This window comes from Elgaria multicarinata, chromosome 4 (genome assembly GCF_023053635.1).
Source record: "Elgaria multicarinata webbii isolate HBS135686 ecotype San Diego chromosome 4, rElgMul1.1.pri, whole genome shotgun sequence".
In the NCBI taxonomy this organism is placed as follows: domain Eukaryota; kingdom Metazoa; phylum Chordata; class Lepidosauria; order Squamata; family Anguidae; genus Elgaria; species Elgaria multicarinata.
In genome coordinates this window covers 128,022,309-128,048,906 of record NC_086174.1, presented here as the reverse complement: position 1 = coordinate 128,048,906, position 26,598 = coordinate 128,022,309, and the positions used below count along the sequence as shown (strand labels likewise).

The 26,598-nt window shown below is 42.6% G+C and overlaps 1 protein-coding gene across 1 annotated transcript in view; it reads left to right on the top strand.

Annotated features, from left to right (window-relative positions):
• The window catches only part of NOL10 (nucleolar protein 10), a 55,006-nt gene that overhangs the window by 6,765 nt on the left and 21,643 nt on the right, over positions 1–26,598 (top strand). Inside the window, exons 5-13 of the mRNA XM_063125161.1 lie at positions 1,377–1,414; positions 2,581–2,717; positions 4,435–4,500; positions 5,327–5,387; positions 6,736–6,821; positions 7,007–7,085; positions 8,570–8,719; positions 19,102–19,168; positions 22,183–22,235. Of these exons, the coding sequence (XP_062981231.1) occupies positions 1,377–1,414; positions 2,581–2,717; positions 4,435–4,500; positions 5,327–5,387; positions 6,736–6,821; positions 7,007–7,085; positions 8,570–8,719; positions 19,102–19,168; positions 22,183–22,235 (737 nt within the window). The remainder of the gene's footprint in view (positions 1–1,376; positions 1,415–2,580; positions 2,718–4,434; positions 4,501–5,326; positions 5,388–6,735; positions 6,822–7,006; positions 7,086–8,569; positions 8,720–19,101; positions 19,169–22,182; positions 22,236–26,598) is intronic.

The following is a 26,598-nucleotide window of genomic DNA, read 5'->3' as shown; positions in this document are numbered from 1 at the left end:
ATTAACACAAATAACCAACTCTGTGCAGAGTTGGCTATTTTAACCACTGTTGGTGATCATGTTGGGTGGAAAGTACCATTGGTTATTTTGTCAGCCACAGAGTTGCAAGGCAAGAATGGTCAAAGCAGTGGCTGCCTTTCTGGTTGCCTTTTTGGCAACCACAGCTGATGGGATACTAGTGGGAAAACTAAGGTAGGGAGAGGGGGCAGGTGATGAGTGAGTCAACTCAATGCTGATCCTAATCCACACCATTATTAATTCTTATCATGTCATGTGGGGAGTGCCCCCTAGAAAAGCAACTGTCGAATTGATTATTACCCCACCAACTGTCATGTTGTCCGAGCGCAGCCGATATGAACTACATAGTAGTGAAGCAGAAGGAAAAAAATCTTAACAATGCAGTGCTATGCATTTTTACTCAGAAATAAGAACTATTTTGTTCCATTGGGTTTACTCCCAGGTAAGTGTGTATAGGATTGCAGCCTAAGTGCCTGAGCCTGCGTTGCTCTCTGTGACACTGTTGTGATTCCTACGTTGATCAGTTTTTCTGTTAGGCTGTTTTCCCTTCTTTGAAAAGGAGGATTTCAAAACACATGCCTAACATTCTGTGCTGCTTTTGAAACATTCTTGATTTTTAAAAAAAAACAGTTTATGATGAGAGGAGGAAGGGCTTTGATATTCAACCCCCTTATGCATTTATCTTCCAGTGGAGTTCTTTGGATCATGACCATTATTTATTTATTTATATATTTATTTATTGCACTTATATACCGCTCCCATAGCCAGGGCTCTCTGGGCGGTTTACAGAAATTCTAAAATTAAGATAAAAATGAGTATACAAAATTTAAAATTCTAAAACACAGAACATACACACATAAAGCATTATGCATGCAAGAGGATAGTGTACACATGGATTTTAAAACCTCATATAATAGTGTGTTTGCACTGACAAAAGGCATATATTTCAGAGCATCTTGTAAAACCTTGATGGAGATCAGTCTTTGGCAGGATGTGGTATTAGTCTATAGGTGTGTAATTTGTTGCTCACCTGGGACAAGTAGCACTTAGAATCGTAGAATAGTAGAGTTGGAAGAGGCCTATAAGGCTGATGAGTCCTACCCCCTGCTCAATGCAGAAATCGATGGGCAAGCTAAGCCCAAAGGGAGTGGTGGTGGGAAACCTTCTGTTGCCTTCTCAAGGATTGACCCCTGACCTCTTGAGTGGGCACTCAGATCCAGATGTGGCAGTAGCAGGGATCGAAACCCAACACTAAGTTGGCTGCTGTCGTAACAGAGCAAACGTAGAGAAGTGCTAATGGCAATACCATTAGCAAAAGTGACTGTTTTAGTGACATGTGTTCCTTTTCGTCTCCTCAGTGGTTTCATTTGATATTTTATCGGATGATTACTCGAAGGTATGTCTACTTTTAATTTTTAAATTACATATTGAAATAGTAGCAAATATCACATTGTTAAAAGAATCTCATTGCTTTATTGTGTAGCTGCCCTCTTCCCCCTTTTTGGTAACCAACTGGAAAGAAAATTAATATTTACTCCTCTGTCTGTATTCTATTGCATGTATGGCTTATTAAACAAACTGTTACCTATGTAGCACAGGTGGGGAGCTGAAGTTGAGAGAGGATCATTTGCCTGAGGCTGCTCAATGAGTTCATTGTGAGCTGGGATTTGAACCTTTCATAGTTCATGCCATTAACCACTGTATTAATTATCATGCATATGTTTTATTTCAATCCTGCCTTTCTGCCAAAGACTTGGCAGGGAGGCAGCTAGCAATAAAATCCAGATTAAAAACAAAATCTTAATTAAAATATAGCAAAACCACAAATCAATTAAAAACATGACACCGACATATCAGCTGCTTAGGAATTTTATTATATTAAGCAGTACATAAGTATTAATAATAGATAATAAGTAAATAACAGCAGTATGCAAGGATCAGTGTAGCTTGCAGGCTAGGGTAGCCTTTGTGGAAGCAAATATTATATTGCTTGTATCAACTGCTAGATGCGCCATTTTCAACCTGGTGCTCTCCAGATGTATTGGACTCCCATCCATGCTGACAGGGGTGTTGGGAATTGTCATCTAACTTGTCTGGAGGGAACCAGGCTGGAGAAAGCTGTCCTGGATCAATTTTGGACAAATTTTTAACCTCATATATTAAAGCTTTATCAAAGTTATATGTTCCATGTTGCTTTCCTCCCATTTAAAAGCTGTGTTCAGTTTTCTCTAGACCAGGCAAGCAGAGCCAATTTGGGGTGGGTGGATGGGTGGCGTCAGGTGACTGTTTAAATGAAAGTAATGATAGATTGATCATCCAGGAAATATGATTTATTAACTATGTGAAGTCTGTTTCATGCTGGCTGGGGCATGCTAGGAGTTGTAGGACCTTTTTCTGTTTAAACCTGCATAGGATTGCACTTTAAATCATTTTTCCTGGGTGATAAATCTACCATTACTTTGATTTAAAGAAAGTTTTATTGTGCCTCTAAAAATAGCACTTCTAAGCAAAGGGTAGAACTATTGCCTTCACTCTCTCAATTCTGTGCCTTTTATTTTTCAGATAGTTTTCTTGCAGTGTGATAGATATGTTGAATTTCATTCACAACATGGCCGTTACTACAGGACAAGGATACCAAAGTTTGGTAGAGATTTCTCGTACCATTATCCATCATGTGAACTGTACTTTGTAGGAGCAAGGTATTTGGGGCACTGAGTCGTTGTTGTTGTTGTTGTTATTATTATTATTATTATTATTATTATTATTATTATTATTATTATTATTTATTGCATTTTTATACTGCCCAATAGCCGAAGCTCCCCCTGCGGTTATTTAATTGTAAAATATGTTGTAGGAAAATCTAAATAGTTTAAGCAGGATTATTGGGATGTTTTTTTGAAAAGGTCAGTGTGGTTTCTGAAATAGATGTGGGGCATTTCAATTTTATTGTGATTTATTGAGGATTTCAGTTGATTTCAGTAACAAAAACAATTTTAAAGCAAATAAAACCTCAACTGTGGAATTACTGGGAAAAGAAGATCAAATTCATTGTAAACTCAGCAACCATTTTTGTATAGTCTTAACAGTGGAGTAAGAATTTTTGTTGACTTGTTGGATACAGAAAATGAACTTTCTCTAGTTGAGCGGTTTTCATGCATGTGGTAGCCTTCCACAATATATTGCCCTCCAGTTATTTTGGACAACAAAACCCAGCTGCCCCAACCAGCATGACAAATGATCAGGGATTATAGGAGTTGTAGTCTCAAACACCTGGAGGGCACCATGCTGGGGAAGCCTGCCTTACACTTTCAAGTAACCCTTTCCACTTTGCAAAGGATCCTGGGGAGTGTTTAGAGCAGGGACAGACAGAATGCAAGGCTCCCAAGTGTCTGGCAATAGCAACAGCTAAAAGGTTCCCCCTCCCATCCACGCAAGCTGAAAAAGCATGCTTGGAGGAAAGTCGGGATTTGTGTTTGAAAGGACTTTTGAGTTTGGGCCTGGTACAAATCACAAATTCCTGGGCAGAGCATGTGCACAGAGACACATGGACATATACTAGAAATTAAGGAACCATCTGTTTGAGTAACTGTTTTGCACCAAGCTCCAGTTGGTGGACTTCTGGATCCTAGTTAAAAACAATCCAAAGTAGATCCTCCAAGCTTCAAATCTGCCCACCCTTGTTTTAGAGCACACAATCATTTTATTTGGGACCTCACCGGCTGGGTTTGGACGACCCCATTATCAGTGGTGGGTTAAATAGTCAGTGGGGAGTTAAATAGTCAACAGTTGGTTATTGTGTCATCTGTCAGGACTTTTTCACACAACGGTTGGTTATTCGGCCAAAATAACCAATGCAAATAACCAACACTGCAGAGTTGATTATTTGAACAACCGTTGGTTATCATGTCATGTGTCGGGCCCTGTTGACTATTTCATCACACACACAGTTTGGTTATTTTTGGCGACTACAGAGTCCCCTGGCAAGAGGGACTAAAGTGATGGCTGCCGCTCTAGCTCATCCAGCAGAATTTGCAATGGCTGATGGGATAACAACAGGAGGACTGATGGGGGAGAGAAGGCAGGGAATGTATCAGTCAAACACTGATTGACTAATAGTCAACTCGACACTGGCCTTAAACCACATAATCATGTTGTGTGGGGAGTACCCCTTTGATAATCAACCGTGGAGTTGACTGTTAACCCACCATTGACAGTTGTGTTGTCCGAACGCAGCCTGATCTTATGTGAATGGAGGGCAGGTTCTAGGAAACACATCCAACATTTTCCTGATTGTGGGGGGAACAATGCACAATTCTTCATACAGATGTTATATGGTTTTTGTACTGGCTTGAATGGCTCAGTGATTGAAAGGGGAATTAGCAAGTATTGATTTTATTGTCGTTGCTCTTGTTGTAGCTCTGAAATATACAGGCTCAATTTGGAGCAAGGAAGGTTTCTGAATTCCCTACAGACAGATGCTTCGTAAGTATCTGCAGTTGATTACATACATCTCCTTCTTCCAGCAGGTGGAGCCAAGTGACTGGGTTCTTATTCTTATTCTTATTCTTATTCTTTGTGTAAGATCCAGATTATGAGCTAAACAAATGCATTGAAATCAATCTGCACTTACAAATGGGGGGTGGTTGATCTAGTTTATATATTAAAATATAATCCAACAAAAATTCTAACGTGTTTGCTTGTTAGCAGCATTTGCATTTCATGCTAAGCCAAAAATCCTGAATTAGTAAACCAGGATATGTGAGTGTGAGTGGCAAAGCAAGCCAGGATTTGGCCCTTAAACATAGCTTCCCATTTCATCTGAATTTGGAGCTATAGTGAAGTGCTGATTCCAGACTTGTTATGTGAAGGGAGAAGCAAAGATGGGTGCGCAGCGCTCATGTTCATCCTGGTTTATTGAGCCAGAGATTTTTGTTGGCTTAGCATAATGTGCAGACCAGGCCATTGTTGCTCTGTCAGGAAAAGACCATATTGATATTTGAGGTGTCTTAGAAGGAAATGAGCATGCAGTTTGTAAGAGGTGTAACTAGTAAACCAGGAGGCCAGTTATCTCTTCAGTGATAAAGAATTTGGTAAATATTTGCTTAGTTTTGCTGCATAAGTTACTTCAAAACCAAAATATAGTGACCAAATACAAAAATAACTAAGAAGCTTTAGATATCAAATTGCATTAACTCTTTCTGTCAATATAAGACTGGGTTTCTTTTAATGCTTTTTGTCAGTTTCACAAGCTGGCTTATTTTAACATTTTATTCCCTTGTCAGTCATTAAGTTTATTTTTCTTTTCTAGGGAGAATCATGTATGTGACATAAACTCTGCACATGGCTTATTTGCTGCTGGGACAGTTGAGGTAAATCTTTCACCTTCCTAGAAACACGGCCCTGACTGTTTTCTCCTTAAAAAAGTGTTCAAAATTCAAATGGAGCTATACATTACTAGAATAAAATCATATGTCCAAGGTTTACAGAAGTACCGAAAATCTTTAGGTAAAAAAGACTAAGGTCAAGACCCCCAAAAACGTCTCAAGGGATGCTTTAAGGTGGATTCCTGCATTTAGCAAGGGGTTGGACTCGATGGCCTTATAGGCCCCTTCCAACTCTACTATTCTATGATCTTTTAAATTGAGAAATAGTTGCAGGGCCAGCATTGATCTAGCATTAGTGTAAGCAATCTGTAGTGCAGTGCCAGTGCATACACTATTGACGTTGCACTAGTGGTCGCTTCTACTTAGCACTACATCAGTGATGTAAGCAGAGCAGCAGTGTTGGATACTGGCCAATGACTCTGTCCACTGATTCGTTCCAGGTAAGGTTCCTTTAATGCAGTCCTTCCTAGGGTCAGTGTATCCATCTTCATATACTTATTAACACTGCAGAAGAGGGTATGAAAGAACCGTTTCTCCATCACTTTGCTTCTGCGGAGGAAAGTGACAAAGATTCAGAAAGGATTGGTGGCTTGATTTACTGTTCTTATTGCTATGATTATTCTCTTATTTCTGTTTTGTGAACCCTTTCACCCCCTTCATATGTTTTAATGTGATTTTAGATTGTAAGCCTCTAGGCAGGGTATCACTGTTTTATTTGTATATTTTGTACAGCACCAAGTACATTGTTGGTGCTAAATAAATAAATAAATAAATAATGGCTATGCTGGGGGCCATGTTTTTGTCCCTTGCTGCCAGTTTCCTATTGTCGGTTTAGATTAGGGCTGTTGAACCTCAAGCCTTACTGGCAGTAAGAACTCCAAGCTAAAAACATGGTGGTATTTTTGGCCCCGCCCCTTTTGCCTTCAACTCCACCCCCCCCACTGGAATGAGACCCCTAAGACCATCTCTGAAATGTAATTGAGTTGCAAGAGGTTTGACACCCCTGATTGAAATAGAACTTGGCAGCAAGCCCTGTTGACTTCAGTGTGTAATTTAGTTGTTCCGCATGCTGCAGTGAGCAGGGCTCTGTTTGTAGCCACACTTGTTGAATTCCTCCTGGTTATTATTAGGAATTGCTCAGTCCAAGTATCCAGATCAAATCTCTTTTAAATTCAGCAGAAAATTGATAGCATCGGAATAGATCTGGCATGATTCGGGACATCCTGTTGAAAGCTAGATAAAGCAGATGAAAAGGGGAAAGCGTATCAGTAAGTAGATCAAACGTGCTGAATGATTTGAGAGTACTCAGCGATATTTTCTTTGTTTTCCTCAGGGGAAAGTGGAATGCTGGGACCCTAGAACAAGAAATCGAGTTGGGGTGTTGGACTGTGCTCTAAGCAGTGTGACGGCTGATAAGGAGTACGTAGGAGATCTGTTTACTTGTATCTTTACTTTACTTTTTAAAAACTTTTATCAGTGCAGTGTTTTTAACAGATTGCTTTAAATTGCCACCATTCAATTGCAGATTGTAGCTGATGATTATAAGCTTTAAAATCAAGTGCAGTGACATCTAACTAGAGCAAAATGCATTTAAATTCTTTCAGGATAGATGGGCTGCCATCTGTTTCAGCCCTGAAGTTTGATGGAACTTTGCATGTGGCTGTTGGAACATCCACAGGGCAGGTAACTGTGCTGTCAACTTATTTGCTGTCTACTTTGTGTAAAATATCTGCCCTGAGTAGCGGCAAGGGTTGCATTATGTAAACTATTTTGCTGTTAAATATGGAGTGAGCCAAACTGTGTGGACCATGAATTCTATGGAGTGTGAATTGATTTTGAACCAAGTGTGCATGTTACCAAGTTAGCTGACACTGATCTGGTTTGCATGTAACAACAACCCATTGGTTCAACCCATTGGATTGTCGTGCAAGAGAGGCAGCACACCTTCTGCCTTACTGCACAACCCACAATCAGTTCCTTTGTGGAGTGTGGAACATGACATCTGAACCCAGAGTGCTGGGCTATTTAGGGGCTTAATAATCAAGCATTTAACCCAACAACTAGTCATGGTTAGCCTCTAAACAATCCACAGGTCCTGGTTCTGACATCGCACTCCACAGCCTATGAAGGAGTTGGTCATAGGTTGTGCAGTAAAAGCTCCTGCTCATGCATGACAATCCACGGGTTGTTGAACTGACGGGATTGTCGTTGTCTGTGAACAGCTCCACCATCTGGTGAGGGTGATGCTGAAGCTTCGCAGTTGTAATTTGTCTCCAGTTTTCAAAGACATCACTGTTCCTTCTTTCGTGATCTGTTGCTCTTCCTGTGAGTAGTTGATTTGTTGCATATCCAGTTTAGTTGGTGGTTATTGCTTCTTGTGCCCTTTTGTTGCAATAGTTCCCCATAAAGAGGACTGATTGTAACATGATCTTGAAGCATATTAGGCATGCAGAAAATTATTGTTTTATTTCCTCAGATATTTTTTTAACGGTGAATAAAAGGCGATGATTGAATATCGTGATAGTACATTAGTACAAGGTTGGTTTTCTAGACTCCTGGCCAAATTATCCAATATAGCAGATTATAACCTGACGAAAACGAAGCCTTGTTCCTGCAACAACTGGACACCTGAACTGGGGGTGGGCGCAGGGTTATCAAGCATATGAGTACGAAGGAGAAAGCTCAGGGTTTTGTCAGGTCTCTTCTTTGCAGGACTTCAGGAGCCCTGAAGTGCCACCTCTTTTTGTTGGCCTTTCCATAAGTTCTGGGCCACTGTTTTTATCTTGTTTGCTGCCTTGAAAGGGCTTAAAGGTGACCTAAAAATGATTTTAAATAAACAAATAAAATACATGAAATGCAACAGCTCTTGTGCTCGCTCGTGTTAAAAGAAAATGTCCAAATGAAGGTTAAGTCATTGCTTATCTAGTCTGCTTGCCAATAGATCTTAGTTCTTTTATTGATCATGTTGCTTAAAAGTTCATTTAAATGCTTAAAAAACAATTATATCCCTCTCTCATGCACAACCCTTCAGCAAGAGCAAATTTAAAATGTATTTAGTTATTCATTTTCAGTCTACTGAGAATCTTAAATGATATTTTAGCTCTGCAAGTATATTAAATCTGAGTGAATGTTGAACACAAAATTTAGTTAATTTTTCTTGTTACCAGGTCTTGTTGTATGATCTCCGATCAAGTAACCCATTATTAGTTAAGGATCACCAATATGGCCTCCCTATTAAAACAATCCAGTTCCACAATTCGTTAGATTTAATTATTTCTGCTGATTCACGAATCATAAAACTGTGGAATAAGGACACGGTAAGTCTGCCATAGCTTTTGTCTTTCTGTTGAGCAACTTCTAGTTACGTTACTTCTACTTTACCTGAATCTTCTGGTTTATACATAACGACAGTCCAGAGTATGGGTTGTCAATTGAGGGCTGTTGTTGAATTCTGGGTTGGCGTTATATGTAAACCCTGCACTATGGTTTAACTATGGGTTGTTAACCACAAACCACCCGGGGTTCACAGTCCAAAAACAAACCATGGGTTCTCTTCCTGGGCTGTTCATGGTTAACAACCCGTAGTTAAACATTAGTGCATGATTCACATCTAACAACAACCCATACTTCGTCCTTACTCTGGGTTATCATTATATGCATGCGAACCTGGCCTATGTTTTGCTCTGAACATTACACTCCAGCTAAGGAGAATTTGTGTAATTATTATTAGTGTTTTCTGTGTCAAACTATTTTTATCCTTTAGTAAATCATGAGTGAACCTGCGTAGATGCTTTTTTTGAAATATAATGTTAAGAAGAACCTCTTCAAGACTTTCATTTGAGGGATTAGAATGTATGTAATCCTGTAAGAACTGAAGGTAGAAAGTCACGGTCTGATACAATTTCAATCCAATCCTAACATGGTCACTTTTGGGGCCAAGTCACTTTTCATGTCATCCATCCAGTCTGGTGAAGGCAGCGACTCAAAGTCACAACTCTATGATCTTGTGCACTCTCCTCTTTTTCTCTCTCCTCTTGCTCCCTGCAAATAATCAGGTTGCGTGGCTTCTCACCACCATTCTGCCAGGGAGATTCAGAAACGAGCCACAGATTTATGGGGTACCATAAATACTCAGGACCATACCTCTTCTGCTTCCATCTCCAACTGAAGCAAACATTTGCCTTCATTCACCCTTTGCTTCCCTGTCCTCCTTAATTTCTTCCATTCTCTCACTTGGATGTCCCCTTTCAACTGTTGGCATCTTGATTGTAAGCTTTTGCGGGGCAAGGACATGTTTCTTTTCCTTAAGTTAGTTTGTAAAGTACCATGGACACAATGCTGCTAAAATACAAAGGCAAAAGTGAAGCCTTTCACATACCTGGCTCTTATGTGTGAAAAGCGGTAATTTTGGTTGGCTTAACCTCAAGGTTCTCTAATTGTGTGGTTACTGACACAATCATAATAGCACTGTTTGATACTGGTTCTTTCCTAGATGTTTAGGCTGGTGGAATTCCTCGTAGTTCTCAAGTGGCTGGGTTCCCGCACAATCTAGCTTTCCAGAATCCATGTATTTTGTTATTAAGGTCACTTGCATATGTTCGCAGTGGAAACTTGCTGTCAGCAAGGACCACAGTTTCTCTCTGCTATATATTTAAGAAAATGATCTTCACAAACCCTTTCTGGAATAGCTATCTTTGTCCTGATTTATTGATGGTTATTGACCACTGCTTTTGACACTAGTTCCCCTTTTATCTAGTTTCCTCAACTTTGCATGTTCTCCAAAGCACAGTTAAACACAAAGTCCACACAATCTAGCAGATAGTTGGATGTACTTATGCCCATAGTTGGGAATATAGAGAGCCAGTGTGGTGTAGGGGCCAAGGTGTTGGACTGGGAGTTGGGAGACCTGGTTCTAGTCAACACTCGGCCATGGAAACCCACTGGGTGACTTTGGGCCAGTCACAGGCTCTCAGCCCAGCCTACCTCACAGGGTTGATGTGAGGATAAAATGGAGAGGAGGAGGATTATGTACGCCACCTTGGGTTCCTTGGAGGAAAAAGGGTGGTATATAAATGAAATAAATAAATAAATATAGGAAATTGTCTTATACCAAGTCCGGCGTTTGGTCCATTTAGCCCAGTATTTGTCAGGATTGGGCCCAGACTCCCCGATGGGATGGGCCGGGGGTGGGGGGTGGGGAGGAAATTCCTCAAAGGGCTCCAGGAGACAGAGAAGAATCTTCTCAAGGCATAGACACCACTTCTCCTGCTGTGGGAACTCAGCAACTTGCAGAAGGGAAGGGGGAGAGCTTGGCAAATGCACAGGCCGGATGCCGATCTAAGGGGGTGGAGGTCTGTGAGGCTGGCCTATCACCGGAGGTCTTCAGGGGAAGAGCCTCCCTGAGGGCGGGACTTAGAAAGCCTTTCAGGTTTGTGCTGATGGTGTAAGGTTAGATTGGCAGCAATTTTCTATCCTATTGTAGCGCCTCTCTCAAAGAGATCTTCAAGTAAGCTAACCATGGTCTGGGCAACTTAGTCAAGAACAAGGAGCTGAACTGCTGAACAACTGAACCCTATTGACCAGAAGACTGAGTCTTTGTTTGGGGCATCCTGACAGCATGGTTTACATTGACTGGAGCAGCTCTCCTGGGTTTCAGGCAGGATTCTTCCCCAGCCCTACTTGGAGATGCCAGGGATTGAGGCTGGGCCCTTCTGCATGTGTTTTGCCACTGAATCCGTGGCCTGGATTCTGGTCGTTGCGCAGTCCTAGAGGCAATGACAGAGTGGTGGTTTTCCAGGAGGTTTGTAAATTGCACCTGCAGCAAAAGTTCAAAGCGGTTTGTGGAGTGACAAATGGGGAGATTTCTTGCTGCGAGGCAGATCCAGTTTCTTCCTCCTCTTTGAAAGTTTTTGGTTCTTACTGGCCTCTCCTTCTGTGATGATGGTTCCCAACTATCCCTGGCTGGGAATCAATGGAAAAAGGAGGCAGGCATTGAGGTAAAGAACAGCATTAACATTCCAGATTTTGCCTGCAGGCTAAGGAGCATCCAATTCTTAGTTTTCAAAGTGCGGAGGCGGGGGGGGGGGGGGGAAACCCTTCCTCCTGTTAATTATCTGAGGGAGGCCGCAGAGGCAGGTGGGGTGGCAAAATTAAACAGGGAGGAATAGGAGGAAGTAGCCAGGAGTGAGGCTGAAGCTGTCGGAAAAGTAAACAAAGAAGGGAGGAGCCCAAGGGAAACACATCGCCCCATTTTACGCTTTGCGAGTCAGGCTTGTGGTCACAGTATTCATCTGCTCACGCCCTTTTATCTACTTCATTAGCTGGTTCATTCTGGATTCGCTGTGAAACTGGCTTAGCCTAGATTTCTTCTCTTTTTGAAGCAATAGCCACTCGGTGGGAATGCTGGCTGGCTGCCTTCCCTTCCTCAGGCCTTGATGTGGCTTTCCCTCTGCTCTAGCAAGGCAGAGCATAAACTTATTACTGTGCTAGAGCCAGGCATACGGTCCTCTCGCTCCTCTCCAGGCAGGCCAAACACCTCTGGGCCACTTGTAGCAGATGTGCCACAGCTAGGATTTAGCATTTTGCTTGCATGCAGGAAGGAGTTCTTGCCGTGATGGAGGACAGGAAAGCAGAAAGCGAGAAGGGGGTGGGGGAAATTATATGCAGCAGCCAGTGATTGGGATATGCAGCACGTTGCTTCTTCCAAAGCAGCAGCTCTTCTTCCATCTCCCCATCGCCACCCCACAAATTAGGGCTGGTTCCGACCAAACAGCTTTTTCCTCTACGTGAATCCTTTGGAGTGATTTAGAGAGAGAGAGAGAGATGTGGAAATTGTTACAGTGGAATGGAAAATCCACACACTTCCCATGGAAAGGTCCAGCAAGGCCATGTCTACCCACTGCATGAAAAGCATGGAGAGCAATGCCTCTGCTAGCCAGCAGGAAGTCGTCCCGGTTTGGCAAAATATTGCCGTGTGGGTCCATTCAGCAGCTGTTGAAAGAGAGGAGGTGCTGTCAGTGTGTGGGCCTTGCGGTGTTTCCCTCACCTTTAAGCACGGTGAGAGAATTTTGCTGCCTGAAGCAGATCCCAAACAGTGTCCTCCGCTTTTTCCAGGGCCAACACTTTAAAAAGTCTCCCTGTTCTTTTCAGAAGCCAGTTCTGCCGTCACCTCTCTCCCCCAACCTTGGTATCCCCTGAAGCCAGTTGCTTCATAGGACTGGAATAGAAACACAGAGGTGGCTGCTTGAACCATTGTCCTAGTGCAGGGGGTCGTTGAGCCTCTTTCAGCCCGAGGGCCAAATATTGGAGAAGCTCTTGTTGGGGGGTGGGGGGCTTTGCATTCGAGTGGTGGGCAGGGCCAAAAACAAAACGGGGTGGCGCCAAAGGCAAAGGGTCCTGCCAAAGCACTAGCATATTTTAGCTTTAAGCCTTTTACTGCCAGTAAGTAGACCTTAGTGGGGACCTTTTAGAACTGGAAAAAGCTGCACAAAACCTGGGAAAATAACAATCGATCAGGGGGAAAGGATGGATGGGAGGCCATCTGGGAAACCCGAAGCCAGTAGGATTTGGCCCACGGGCCGGAGTTTCAACGCTCCTGCTCTAATATATGACCTGGATTCCACTGTGTCATAAGTAGGGGTGTGCACGGACCCCCCACTCCGCTTCACTTTAAGATCCGCCATTTTTGGATCGGCCCGCTCTGCCCCGCCCCCACTCCGCCTGTGCCCACTCCGCTCCGCTCGGAGCTCCGGATCTGGATCGGAGCTCTGGTCCCCCCCCCATAGGGGGGGTTACCGGGCCCTGCCGCCATCACCGCCCATGCGGCGATGGCAGCAGAGCCCGGTAAGGAGGAATGGGGCCTTACCTGCCTCCGTCCGTGGTCCGTCGCCGTCTTCAATTGAGCCCGTGGTTCCACCAGGAAGTCTGGGCCATGCGGCCCAGACTTCCTGCTGGAACCACGGGCTCAATTGGAGACGCTGACGGACCGCGGACGGAGGCAGGTAAGGGAGAGGAGGGCGGGGGGGGTTACCGGGCCCTGCCGCCATCGCCGCCCATGCGGCGACGGCGGCAGAGCCTGGTAAGGGACCAAGGGGGAGGGGGGCCTTACCTGCCTCCGTCTGCGGTCCGTCACCGTCTTCAATTGAGCCCGTGGTTCCACCAGGAAGTCTGGGCCGCAAGTGCGGCCCAGACTTCCTGCTGGAACCACGGGCTCAATTGGAGACGCTGACGGACCGCAGACGGAGGCAGGTAAGGGAGAGGAGAGCGGGGGGCGTTACCAGGCTCTGCTGCTGTCGCCGCATGGGCGACAGCGACAGCGGCAGGGCCCGGTAAACCCCACTTACCTTTCCGGCGGAGCTCCGGATCAAGGCGAAGGATCCGCCTTCACCTCGATCCTCTTTGCCATGCTCCGCCGGCTCCCCAATCCTCTTCGCCTCCGCCTTAAGGGCAGGCGAAGCCCCCCGCTCCGCTACTGCTTCTCCGGTCCGATTAGAAGCGGAGCACATCCCTAGTCATAAGTCTCCACTCTTGCTGGCTGGATTTGCCCTGTAATGGGGATTATCCTGGAGATATCTGTACCATGTTTAGCTGGAATCGGCAGAAGTGCAGTGAGGTTCCATTTCTTCTTAAAGCAGGACAGACCTGTTCAGAAGTAGATGGGATTGCCCGAGGGGCATATTTTGATATGTGCAAGTTGGAAGGGCGGAGGGAAGACTGCAGGCACTTTGCGCTACACCGGGATACCATGTGGGCATTGTGTTATGGCTCTGTTATGGGTATGTGTCGTGTTTCTCCGAAAACTCTCGCTTTCGATGGGTGGCAAATGACGAGGCCTGCTACGTAATCCACAAAGCTTTTATTAAGCAACAAACATCTCTTCCACTTGAAGAGAGTCTCATCTTTTGGAAACTTCCCCCTAGGCAAAACTATGCAAACTAAGCAAGACAATTGTCCAACTAAGGAGAACAGGAAGCCTTACCCCAAACACCCATAACTTCAGAGAGGCTGGTGCGGAGGCAGGTTCTGGCGCAATTCTAGCTGGACCGACCTTCTCACGCTTTCCTTTTGCTCCGTGCATTTTAGCTTCTGGCAGACCCTAGAATCAGCTAGCTTGTCGGGCGCTCTCCTCCAGAAGAAAGCTCACTTCCCACTGTGTGTGTAGGATTTGGCCTTGAGGAGATAAGCTCTGAAGAGGGCTGACTCCCAGCTGGGGAATCGCCCATGAGAGCTTTCTCCCCCACTGGTACAGACTGGCTAGTGTCTGGCGCCGCCTCCTCTAGTTCCGAATCTGAGTCTGATTGATTACCTGAAACATTTTCTCCCAGAACAGGGGCAGTAGGGTTAGCCATGACAGTATGCTTCAACCTGATGAGCCCAAGCATGTTTTAGGAAGTGTACCTCTGAGTAACTTCCACTTCTTGTTAGCAAATTTCCAGAGGCATCTGGCAGGCCAGTGTTGGAGACAGAAGATGCTGGACAAAATCGTTCTGGGTCTGATCCAGCATAGCAAGGGCTACATTTGTTTACATAAGACTGAGACGGGAAAATGATTCTGAAGCAACACAGCAGTTCAGAGAGGCATTGAAAAAACTGTAATGAGAATTTAGGCAGATGGGGATGCTATCTCAAGTTTAATATGACTAAATGAGCCAAACAAGGACTTTTTGTTTGTTTAAATTTGTTTGTTTTCAAATTACTACAGCAGTGAAATGGGTCACATTGACTGGGTTTAGATGTCACAATAACCCATAATGGGTTAAATGAGCCACGATGGCTTATTTAACCTATGGTGGGTTATCATGTCACCTGTCGGGAATTTTTTAACCCACGATGGCTTATTTGGCCAAAATAACCCACACAGATAACCCATGGTCTGCTGTAAGGTTTATTTCAAACTTCGTGGGTTATTATCATATTGTCTGGTAGTCACCGTGGGTTATTTTGGTTGCCTATGGAGTCATGCAGCAAGAGCAGTCAAAACCACCTGCCACTCTGGTCTTCCCTGGCTTTAGCGCTTAGGAACACCTTAAAGGTACCAAGCCAGCAGTGTCAATTGGGGAAAATGAGCAATTTGCCCATTGGGAACCAAGTTAAAGTAAGTAAGCTAGCAATGTCAGTGGGGTAAATGCACACTTTTGTATTTGCATTAAAGCCCTAAAGCATTATACTGGCACTGGAAACAAGGAAAAAGCAATTAGCCAGCAGGGTCAATTGGGGAAATACACATTTTTGCATTTGCATCAAACCCGTAGGGTCTATGGGGGGAAAGCCAGCAATGTCAAAGGGTTTTGATGATGCATCAGGTGCCTCCTTACTAGAGGAAACATAGAATGAGGTTTGGTCCCGATCCTTAAAATCCCCCATGGTATTATAGGTATCACCCCCTTTTGGGTGCACCTGGGATTTTCACTCCTTTCACAGTTAGCACACAGGGTTCTGTCAATAGGTGAACTAGTGCCACTACTTGGGTGAGAGGACTGCAGAAGGGCAGAGGGCCAAGGGATGACTCAGGCGATGTACAGTGGCTTAATAAGCTACCCACAGTAGCTTATTACCCTGCTCGTGTGGCAGGGGATCGTGGGTTATTTACAAAATAAGCAACTGTGAGTAGTTTATTAGGCCACCATGGCTTAAAGTGGTGTATGAATGCGGCCATCGGGTCCCATTTCACCACAGTTGTTATTTGTGTAGGTTAATTAGATGATTCTCCCTTCTCTCTCTCTCTCTCTCTTTGTGTAATTTGTCTGTCTTGATGCTTCAGGATTTGTTCCAGACCCAGCTTTTCAGAAATGTTGATGCCTTAAAGAGTCTAATCCCCAAGAGCAAGCTCCTCAGTGGAGCTTACTCTTGAGTATAGGATTGCAGCCTAAATCACAGCCTGTTTCACTTTGTCATATCTGTGTCATTTATTAGTTAGGCAACTCAATATCTGTCTCAGTCATTGCTAAGTAAGCTAAAGCAATGTTTAGTTTCCTTAGGATGGTTGTAAAGAATATAAAGTCAAAGCTCTGATTTGATAAGCAATTTATCTGATTCTACCGTATAATATGCGGAAAAACCCACCACCATCACCACCAGGTTTCTGGTTTGGAGAACAAGTACTAACCATGATTTGCTGACTGGGATGTCATAGCAAACTATAGCTAGTGCTAAACAAGGAAGTGCAGGCAAAGCTACATGAAGGAGACAGGGAGGGAGAGGAAAGGGAATCTCTGTTTTGAAGGACCTCTGAGCCAGCCTTTTCTGCCTTCGTGTGTGTCTAAAAGCATCCTTGTGAAATCTATTTCTCCATTTTGAATTACTTGCAGCTGGAACTTTTTTATAGGACCTCTTAAAGTCCAGTATATTACAGGTCATAAAAAGTATATAATGTCTCATTTTACGTCTAAGAGACGCATTTGATGGAACCAACTTCTAGCTCAGCCTATCTGTGTGCTCTTTTATATGATGACACAATGCTATATAGAACTCACATCTTCAGCCTAACTGGCTACTGTGACAAATTGCCAGAGGCAATTTGAGTGGCCTTACCTGACTTATAGAAAATGGATAAAAAATTGAGCCTGCTGCAGGCATCTGCCTAATAAATGTGGAGTGCAAAGCTAGAGGAAGGCACATCCCTACATGCAGTGTTTACCTTCTGAATTGGAAAGACTATAGGCCAGTTCTTGGAAGGAAAGGGCCACTTTATGGAGTATTTTTGGGAAGTGCTAGCTAGACAGCCAATAAGGAAGGGTATGACCCAGCTAAAACTTAACAGTTCAAGCTTTCTGCTTTGAGTGGAAGGAGTTTGATACTTATGTTTGACTCTCGCACTGAAATCAGTAGGACCTCAAACTCTTCAACTTGGGCTGGATCGTGCCTTATGATGAAGCAGAAGTGCCTCTTTGGTTTTGTGCTTCTGACCATAATACACATTTTGGTTTACAACAATATGGAGTCTTGGTCATGGAGCTTTGCTCCTGAATATTTTTGCAATCATCTAAGTTCAGACAGGGTTGAGAACATTGTGAACATACAAGTTGAGCAATATCATATTTTTGCCCTTTTTTAAAAAAAAAATGCCCTTAATTTCCAGCTACAGAAATAAATAATTAAGTTATTCAGTAGGCTGGTAACTGCCTCTAATTCAGTTTTTGTGAAATGCAGGAAGGGCTCACTGGTTCTGTTCTTCTCTTCTGCTGCCGTTCTTCCTCCCCCCCCCCCCCCCCCCGGTCTCCTCACCACCATTTATTCACTCGTATGTAGACACCCTTCTCCTCCTCCTCCTGCCCCTTCTGCCCCCTAAGTTCCTTCCTGTTCCACTTCTTTTTTACACTTTATTTCCAAAAGTTCAGACTGGGTGGGGAAGTTTCTGTTCTGCATTCTGTTACATGCATCAGGTTTTAGTAGGTGGAAATTATAAGCTTTAAGCAAAAATTGGTTTGCTAAAACCAGGTGAAAATGAGACAGACTTGGGCTACTTATGATTGCTTCACCGGTGCTGTATAGATAATTTCTTGAATGCTGCCATAAAAAAAGTTTTGTGTGCATTTTTAATTTGATATAGGTCACCTTCAGAATCTGTTTTACAGGTCAAAAGACAGGCTATGAAATGGATTAAGCCTACAACTTTTGGTTGAATTATTTAATTGATGAAAAAAAGTTTTGCCCAACTAATAAGATTCCTGATTAATCAATCAACAGATAATAATAATAATAATAATAATAATAATAATTTATATTATTAATAATAATACAAGTACATAGAAAAACTGCAAGTAGCATGACGCAAAAGCATTGCCTTTTGTGTGACAGAAGGGGAGGTGCCTCCAGTAACATGTCTGAATCAACTAAAAGCAAAAGAAAGGTGCTTTTTTTATTCGAGAACTGTTGGTTTTTTCTCATATGGAAATTTGTGAAAAATTGATTTCTCTAATGGGGTGATAGCACTAACATTTGGGATGTCAACAGAGAGCATGTTCCTCTAGCTCAGCTTTTCCCAGCCATAAGTCCCAGATGATGTTGGACTGCAACTCTTTTAATCCCTGAACATTGGCCATACAGTCTGAGGATGGTGGGAATTGCAGTCCAACAACACATGGGGTCCCTCAGTTGGGAGAGGCTGCTAGCTAAACCAGTGGTAAGCATGAGTTTACTTGGGCAAAAATGAGTTTACTTTAGGAAGGGGCTATGTTGTGGCCAGAGTGCTAGTTATGGTTGTTGTTTTAATTGCATGGATCTTTATTTATTTTATTATTGCATTTATATCCTGCCTTTTTTCCTCCAAGGAATCCAAGGTGGCGTACATAATCCTCCTCCTCTTCATTTTTATCCTCACAAAAACAACCTTGTGAGGTAGGTTGGGCTGGGAGTCTGTGACTGGCCCAAAGTCACCCAGTGGGTTTCCATGGCCTAGTGGGGACTGGAACCAGGCATCTCCCGACTCCCAGTCCAACACTTTAGCCACTACACCACACTGCCTCTTCATCCCCTCCATCATGGAATTAAAATACCAGCAAGGGGATGGGGAAGAGCCATATCAAAGCACCATTTGGAGAATCCTGGTCTACAGGATAGAACTCTTTGCATTGCCTTCTGCTATGGATAGAGTATATAAGCTAACTATGTTGCTGGTTTTTCTGATTATACTTGCTTTATGTGTGGTTTTTCTTAAAAGAGATTTGTTCAATCCTTGCTATTGCATATCCTTCTATTTCAGGGGAAAATATTTACTTCCATGGAGCCTGAACACGATATTAATGACGTTTGCCTATATCCGAATTCAGGTATGTAGAAAATACTTCACTAAATCAGAACCATGCTAGTCTAAACTGGACTCAACGTTCCTGCCTAGTGGTAGATGACTATGGTCAATTATTGGATCATAATGGCTTCTTGAGAGTTTTGAAGGAAATGACACCGGTGATGGTGTTTAAAGGTTGATGCATCTGTTGACCACTTCAAAATTCCTAGCTGTTTTAACCAAAATAGGAATTTTACAACATCCCCAGGCCAGTTTGCGGAATACTTTAGGAAGAGAACTTGTTTTGCTTCCAAAAAAGTATTGTTCTGTTCAGAAGAAAGTTGCCACATTTAAGAAGCAGCATACAATCTGTCATGTATCGAAGTTTTAATATGAGTAGAGTTTGTTAGTATGTCATTTCATTCCTAAATTCCAAGTCTCTCCCTTTCCCATAAAAATGTTGTCATGTCAGAACTGGATGTTTTAATCATCCATCCCCAAGTTCCATATGAATCACCTGTAATGTCTGATTTCTTAATATTGTCACTTTACATTCTGTTTTATTAATGGGGAGATTATCCAAAGTAGTCTGGATTTTTTTATATATATAATCGGATTAGTCTGCTCTGTGGTCTAATAGGTGTGTCTCTCTTCCAGTAAAAAAAAAAAGTGACCAGGATTAACATGTTTGAACAGTAGAGAGATGTCTAAGAATCTCTTAATTTTTTTCAGATTTCCTCCATAAGATGTATCTAGCCATTGTCCTCATTCAGAGGCAATCACATTTCTAGGAGGAAGCTTTTTCCTCTTCTATACTGCACTAGTCGAAACTTAATTACATCCTTTTCTCCTTGCTGAACAAAATTAGTTTTGTTCCTTGCAGTCAGAAAGGGGGAAATGGTTTGGATTCAGATGTGCCCTTACAGTAATAGAAGCTTCTTGTACTCATAGAAGTGCTGTTTGTGACATGCTGGACCACCATGAGTGAAAAAAAGTAGTCTCAAATCTACCAGCACTTTTCATTTGGGCAAGTTGTCATAGAAGATCTTTTTATAGCTGCAAGAGTTCATATGCTACCATAGCCTGCACTTATCTTATTCACCATGCTTTTCATACTGTAATGCACTGGCAGAAGATTTCTGCTAGCTTGCATAAGTGTTCACAGAATAGCACTAACTACGCTTTCTTCTCCCACTCATGGATCCAAGCCAATATTAGTCTGCAGTTGGCCCAGTTCACATGTCACGATAACCCAGAATTTTGTTTTTATGTGGATGCTGGCTTGTGGCAGGAGCAACTAAACAAAGTACCGATCTTCCGGCTGTGCTTTGGGTAGTGTTATGTATGTAGCAAGTATTTTGTTTTGTCTCTCCCCCATCAAGCGAGAGAAATAACCCATGGCTTGTTCATGTGTTATTTTTCAGGCTTGCTAGGGGAGAGACAAGTCAGAGTTTCTGGTTCGCATGTAATACTAGGGTGGGGGTGGGGAGGAGAGCCAACCTCTGGTGCTATAAAACAATATTTTTTCTTTAATCTTTAATGAGTTCATTAAAGATTAAAGAAAAAGATCATTGTATAGCACCAGAGCTTGGCTCTGTTTCCCCCACTTTGTTCAGAGGTGCTCTTTTCCCCCTCTTTTTGTACCATTTTTGTACCAGTTGCACATAACACTAACCAAACCATGGATGGAAGTTCATGCTTTGTTTTAGCTGGCCGTTCCTACTGATCAGATTATTTTAAAATGTTCTGGGTTCTTGCATCATGTGAACCAGGTCATTGTTTCCTGCATTCTTTGGTTTAAGTCCTTTTCTGTGGTGGCCCCCCAGTTATGGAACGATCTCCCTAATGAGGTCCGCTTGGCGCCAATACTGTTATCTTTTTGGCGCCAGGTTAAGATTTCCCTTTTCTCCCAGGCAATTAACACCATATATTGAGTTTTAACTGACTCCAAAATAAGCCTGGCTGAGTATTTAAAAGTTGTTAAAAATATTAGCTGTTGTTACGTTTTTGTTTTTAAATTTTTTATATTGATTTTTAATGTTCAGTCTTTTTACTCTAATCTTTTTAATCTTTGTAAATCGCTCAGAGACCTTCGGCTATGGGGCAGTATATAAATGTAGTAAATCATCATTATCATCATCATGATAAGTGTTACGTTTTACAGAAACTTCTTTTACCTTTACTTAGTTTGTGAAGGAGTTTGCAGCTGTCCGGTTCTGCTACAGATGACTATCTCTTTAAGATTGGAAAACGTCTTTCTTATGTACCCATTAATTTTTTAAAAATAGGAAAATAGGCAGAAGATTGTGCCTCACCTGCATTAATTGTGCGCATCTAGCTGTAAAGGTTACATTGACTCCCTCTAGCTATTAGATGAGTATCCCCACATTATTCATGGATTACATTAGGTGGTATCTGTTAGTTTTAGGCTGATTGTTTTTCCACTTTAAGCTTCTTCTCATTATTAATGTTGGAAGTCACTGACATGTGAAAATGCAGAACTGAGTAGTCAAAATTTGGCCAACGTTTCCTGTTAAGGTTTGGCTCTTAGCATACTTTTGAAGGTAAAATGACTGGGTTTACTAATAATTAAGACCACAACAGAAATTTTAAGTATTTTGATACCTGCTTCATTAAAATCAATGGCAAGTTTGCTATTGAATTTACTGGGAGAAGGAAGGCATTCACTTTTTTAAGGGAAGATAAATAATTCCTCATCTCAGTTATTTGGATTGCATTGAAGATGAGTCTGAAAAGATTGCTGTCTGGCTTAAACTGCACATTTGGTTGGGGGAAGGTATATATGGTGTGTGGTGGGGAGACACAAGAGAGAAAGGAATAACCTGGGCATTTCAGAATAGCAGGTGTATTGTTGTTTATATAACTGAGTCAGAGTTACTATATCAATTGAGTTCCTCAATTTTTGTTTTGTAATGGCTTTGGAATACATGAAACATTGGTTTTTTTCTCACTAAGAACCTTGTTCAGTTCAAACTCTTGGAAGTTAAAAAGGAGGAGGAAAACCTTTTTTTTTCTTCTCAATTTTGTCATCTCTAGGAATGGTGTTCACAGCCAATGAAGCCCCCAAAATGAACATCTACTATATTCCGGTAGGTAAAGCAAAATTCTTTACTGGCCTCCATTCTAGGCTAGTCTCTGGGCATTAAGTAACCGTCCTGTGCTCTTTGTATTTGAAGTTGGCATAGAGTTCTGGTTATTATAGGCATGTTTCATTCCATGGCTTAAATTTGCTAATGAAAAGTATACAACAGAAATACATCAACTGATAAGCAGGCAATGCGATGAACATGATACATCATGGATTCGTTTCAGTCCCACTCCATTGAAATAATGCAAATTCATTGATTTTAATGGAGTAGAATTATATGGAATATTAATAAGACTTATCTGTATTATTGCCTGGAACCAATCCTGAAGCTTTTCCTTGACTCTTTGCAGTTCATTTTTGGGTTAGCAGCACTTGGAAATTCACTAAGAGTCAGTGGGGAGAGAGAGAGAGAGAGAGAGAGAGAGAGAGAGATGAGTTTTCTGATTTAAATGAAGTTCATCAAAATGTGCATAAATATTAGATCTGGGATTTATATGAAGGATGGAAAAAGGCAGTGATGGGGCTATGGAAGGGAGTGATGTTGTACCTTTCTTTTGGCTTCCCATTGTACCCCTTTTATTTTGTGCCTTTAAATTTATATAAGCTCAGTAAGACTATGCTCAGTTGTAATAGAATTTATTTGCAAAAGTTGCTCCCTCACTTTCCACTGATTATAGAACATTGTGGGCAAAGCTTGGTAATGGGGACTTTGGTTGTTCAGTATAACTTTTGCTGTTATGGTGAAGTGCAAATTACCACGTAACAACACATCTTGCTTCCTTCTCCCAGCTCCCTGCAAAAACAACTCAGTCTTTCCACCCACAAGTGAGATGAATGCCTCCATAAAACTATTAGAATGGAGAGACATGTGAGATAAAACAGCATTTATATAACAACATTTCATCTGTTATTTTCATAGAATTTTAGTGTCACTCTTCTGGGTCCGTCTACAGTAGGATGGATTTCAGGTGAAAAGCCATGGTTCGTCCACTGGTATTTTTAAGTATAACCTACTGAACGGTTGTTGTTTCTTCAGAAAACAGGAAATGTGGGTTTCCTATCTGTTTTCAGATAAGTACTTTCAATCTAAATAGTAGCATGTTGGGCTTATTCACAACAAAGGAAATCCTCTACTTCCCATCATAACATGTTGCCTCAAAGGAAATGCGCGTGTGTGGGCATAGGTGCGGAAACCATCCAATGTGTGACACTCGGGAAGTAATTTTGTGACCATCCTGTATGATCTTTTAACACATTTGGATGTCCTGTTGGGAAGCCTATGTGTGCCTGGTAAACAGCACATCAGTGATCAACAGGTGGGGGGGTTTCAACAGGTGGGGTTCGAGTATCTTACCCTGTGGAATCACTTTTATAGGGACACCTTAGGAGCTCTAGAGATTGAGAACTGGAGGAGAGGCACCTACAGAGAGGTGCAAAGAGTCGATGTTACTGTATTTCCAAGGAGTGCCGTACTCAAGATGAGGCCTAACCAGTGCTGAATAGAAGGGAGCCAGTACCTCGCGAGATTCGGAAGCTATATTTCTATTAATGCAAACCAAATAGCATTTGCTTTCTTTTCAGCCACATTACACTGTTGGCTCATATTCAGCTTGTGTTCATGGGTTGTGGGCAAGAGTGCTTAAAAAAAAACCTACAGTTCATCTATATGCCAGTACTAAAATGCTGCAAAAGCATTTGGAAGACAGAGAAGGAGCGGGTAATGGAGGAGGGAAATAACCCAGAGATTGAGAAAGCAAACCACAGTTTGTTTGATCATCTGCCAGACAAACTCTGGGTAGGGCTACAAACCATGTGTTAAATAAACCATGAGTTAGTGTTAAATGTGAACCAGGTCAGTTAATTACTTAAACCCAAATATGCAGTCTAGGACGCCTGTCAAATTGGAGAGGACGTTGTAGAAGACTTTGTCACGAATGTGTATGGGAAATAACCCAAAGATTGAGAAAGCAAACTATAGTTTGTTTGATCATCTGCCAGACAAACTCTGGGTAGGGCAACAAACCATGTGTTAAATAAACCATGAGTTAGTGTTAAATGTGAACCGGGTCAGTTAATTACTTAAACCCAAATATGCAGTCTACGATGCCTGTCAAATTGGAGACAACTTTGTAGAAGAGTTTGTCATGAATGTGTATGAGTTGAGGCAATATATGGCCTATTTCTGGCCTACCAAAATTCCTGCTTTTTCTAAACAACCACCATTACCAGCCTTCACTGCCCTGTGATACTGTTCTGTAGTGGCTGACTTGCAGGCTGAGGGAAGAGGTTTTGTGGAGAGGGGTATGTTTGAAAGGCTTTGGCAGGCTGACTGTGCATCATGTCTTTGCTCTTGCAGCCTATGTGATTCATAGTCTATGAAGTATCTTATCCTAGGAAAAAGCAAGTTTGGACATGAGGGGGTGGGGGGTGGGAAGTAACAGGGATCTCAGTGGCCTCCAAAGATGTTAATTAGGCCAACTGTAGAGCTGGAGAATAAGAAGGAAAGGCGTGGAAGTTGTCAGTAGCAGAGCTTTCTGAGTTCTTTTGAATTCTAAGGAGCAACTTATCCTGTAAGCTCCGACAAATTGTTAATGCATCCTCTTCCTTGGGGCAGCTTACTCAGCTGATGATGAAAACATCCATAATCCTCATCAAAAAGCCACGAGGCACCCTCCTATCTGGGCGTTCAACCTCTTAGTAATTAAGACTAAACAAAACTCTGGCAGATCTAAGGATGACACAGAAAGTATAAAGCCAAATTTGCCTGGATTATTTGTTTAAAAAAAGAACTGGGTTGATTATCAGATAATACTAGAACAGAAATGTAAGAGTACACGCTATGCTTATTTTAGGCACTCATTCACAGCAGAATGTTTTTGTCTATGTTTAATGTTAAAGATGTTATCGTTAAAAGACTACGGGTGTGATATGCATTCAATTAAGAATATTAGAAACGAAACGCCACCACAGGGCAAAACTTGACATGAGGTCCCCAGTTTCCATATATACGTATTAGGAGTGTGCACGCACCCCCCGCTCCACTTCTCTTCCAGATCCGCGATTTGCGGATCGGGCCGCTCTGCCCCCACTCCGCCTATGTCCGCTCTGCTCCGCTGCGGAGATCCGGATCGGAGCTCCGTTTCCCCCCCCCATAGGCTTGCATTGAAAGCTAAAAAAGTATACAACTTTTTTCTGTTAAAGTTAGAAACCTCAAGCTTGACACCATGACACCTCATGGACGTATACACACGCACGCCAAGTTTCAAGCCAATCCCATCATCCCCTGATTTTTGGGGAATTTTTGAAAATCGGGCACCCCATTCACACCCCTTTCGATAGCTCCGTCAATTTGCACGTTAGAAACCCCAAACTTGGCACCATGATAGCTTATCCAGGGATACACATGCACGCCAAGACTCAAGGCAATCCCATAATCCCCTGATTTTTGGCGGGGCTTAAACCTTTTAACTCACCCCAAATCAAGTCCCATTTTACAACTACGTCAATTTGCACATCAGAAACCTCACCTTCGGTACCATGACAGCTTATCCATGTGTCCACATGGATGCCAAGTTTCAAGCCAATCCCATCATCCCCGGATTTTTGGGGAATTTTTGAAAATCGGGCACCCCATTCACACCCCTTTCGATAGCTCCGTCAATTTGCACGTTAGAAACCTCAAACTCGGCACCATGATAGCTTATCCAGGGATACACATGCACGCCAAGACTCAAGGCAATCCCATCATCCCCTGATTTTTGGCGGGGCTTAAACCTTTTAACTCACCCCAAATCAAGTCCCATTTTACAACTACGTCAATTTGCACATCAGAAACCTCACCTTCGGTACCATGACAGCTTATCCATGTGTCCACATGGACGCCAAGTTTCAAGCCAATCCCATCATCCCCGGATTTTTGGGGAATTTTTGAAAATCGGGCACCCCATTCACACCCCTTTCGATAGCTCCGTCAATTTGCACGTTAGAAACCTCAAACTCGGCACCATGATAGCTTATCCAGGGATACACATGCACGCCAAGACTCAAGGCAATCCCATCATCCCCTGATTTTTGGCGGGGCTTAAACCTTTTAACTCACCCCAAATCAAGTCCCATTTTACAACTACGTCAATTTGCACATCAGAAACCTCACCTTCGGTACCATGATAGCTTATCCAGGGATACACATGCACGCCAAGACTCAAGGCAATCCCATCATCCCCTGATTTTTGGCGGGGCTTAAACCTTTTAACTCACCCCAAATCAAGTCCCATTTTACAACTACGTCAATTTGCACGTCAGAAACCTCACCTTCGGTACCATGACAGCTAATCCATGTGTCCACATGGATGCCAAGTTTCAAG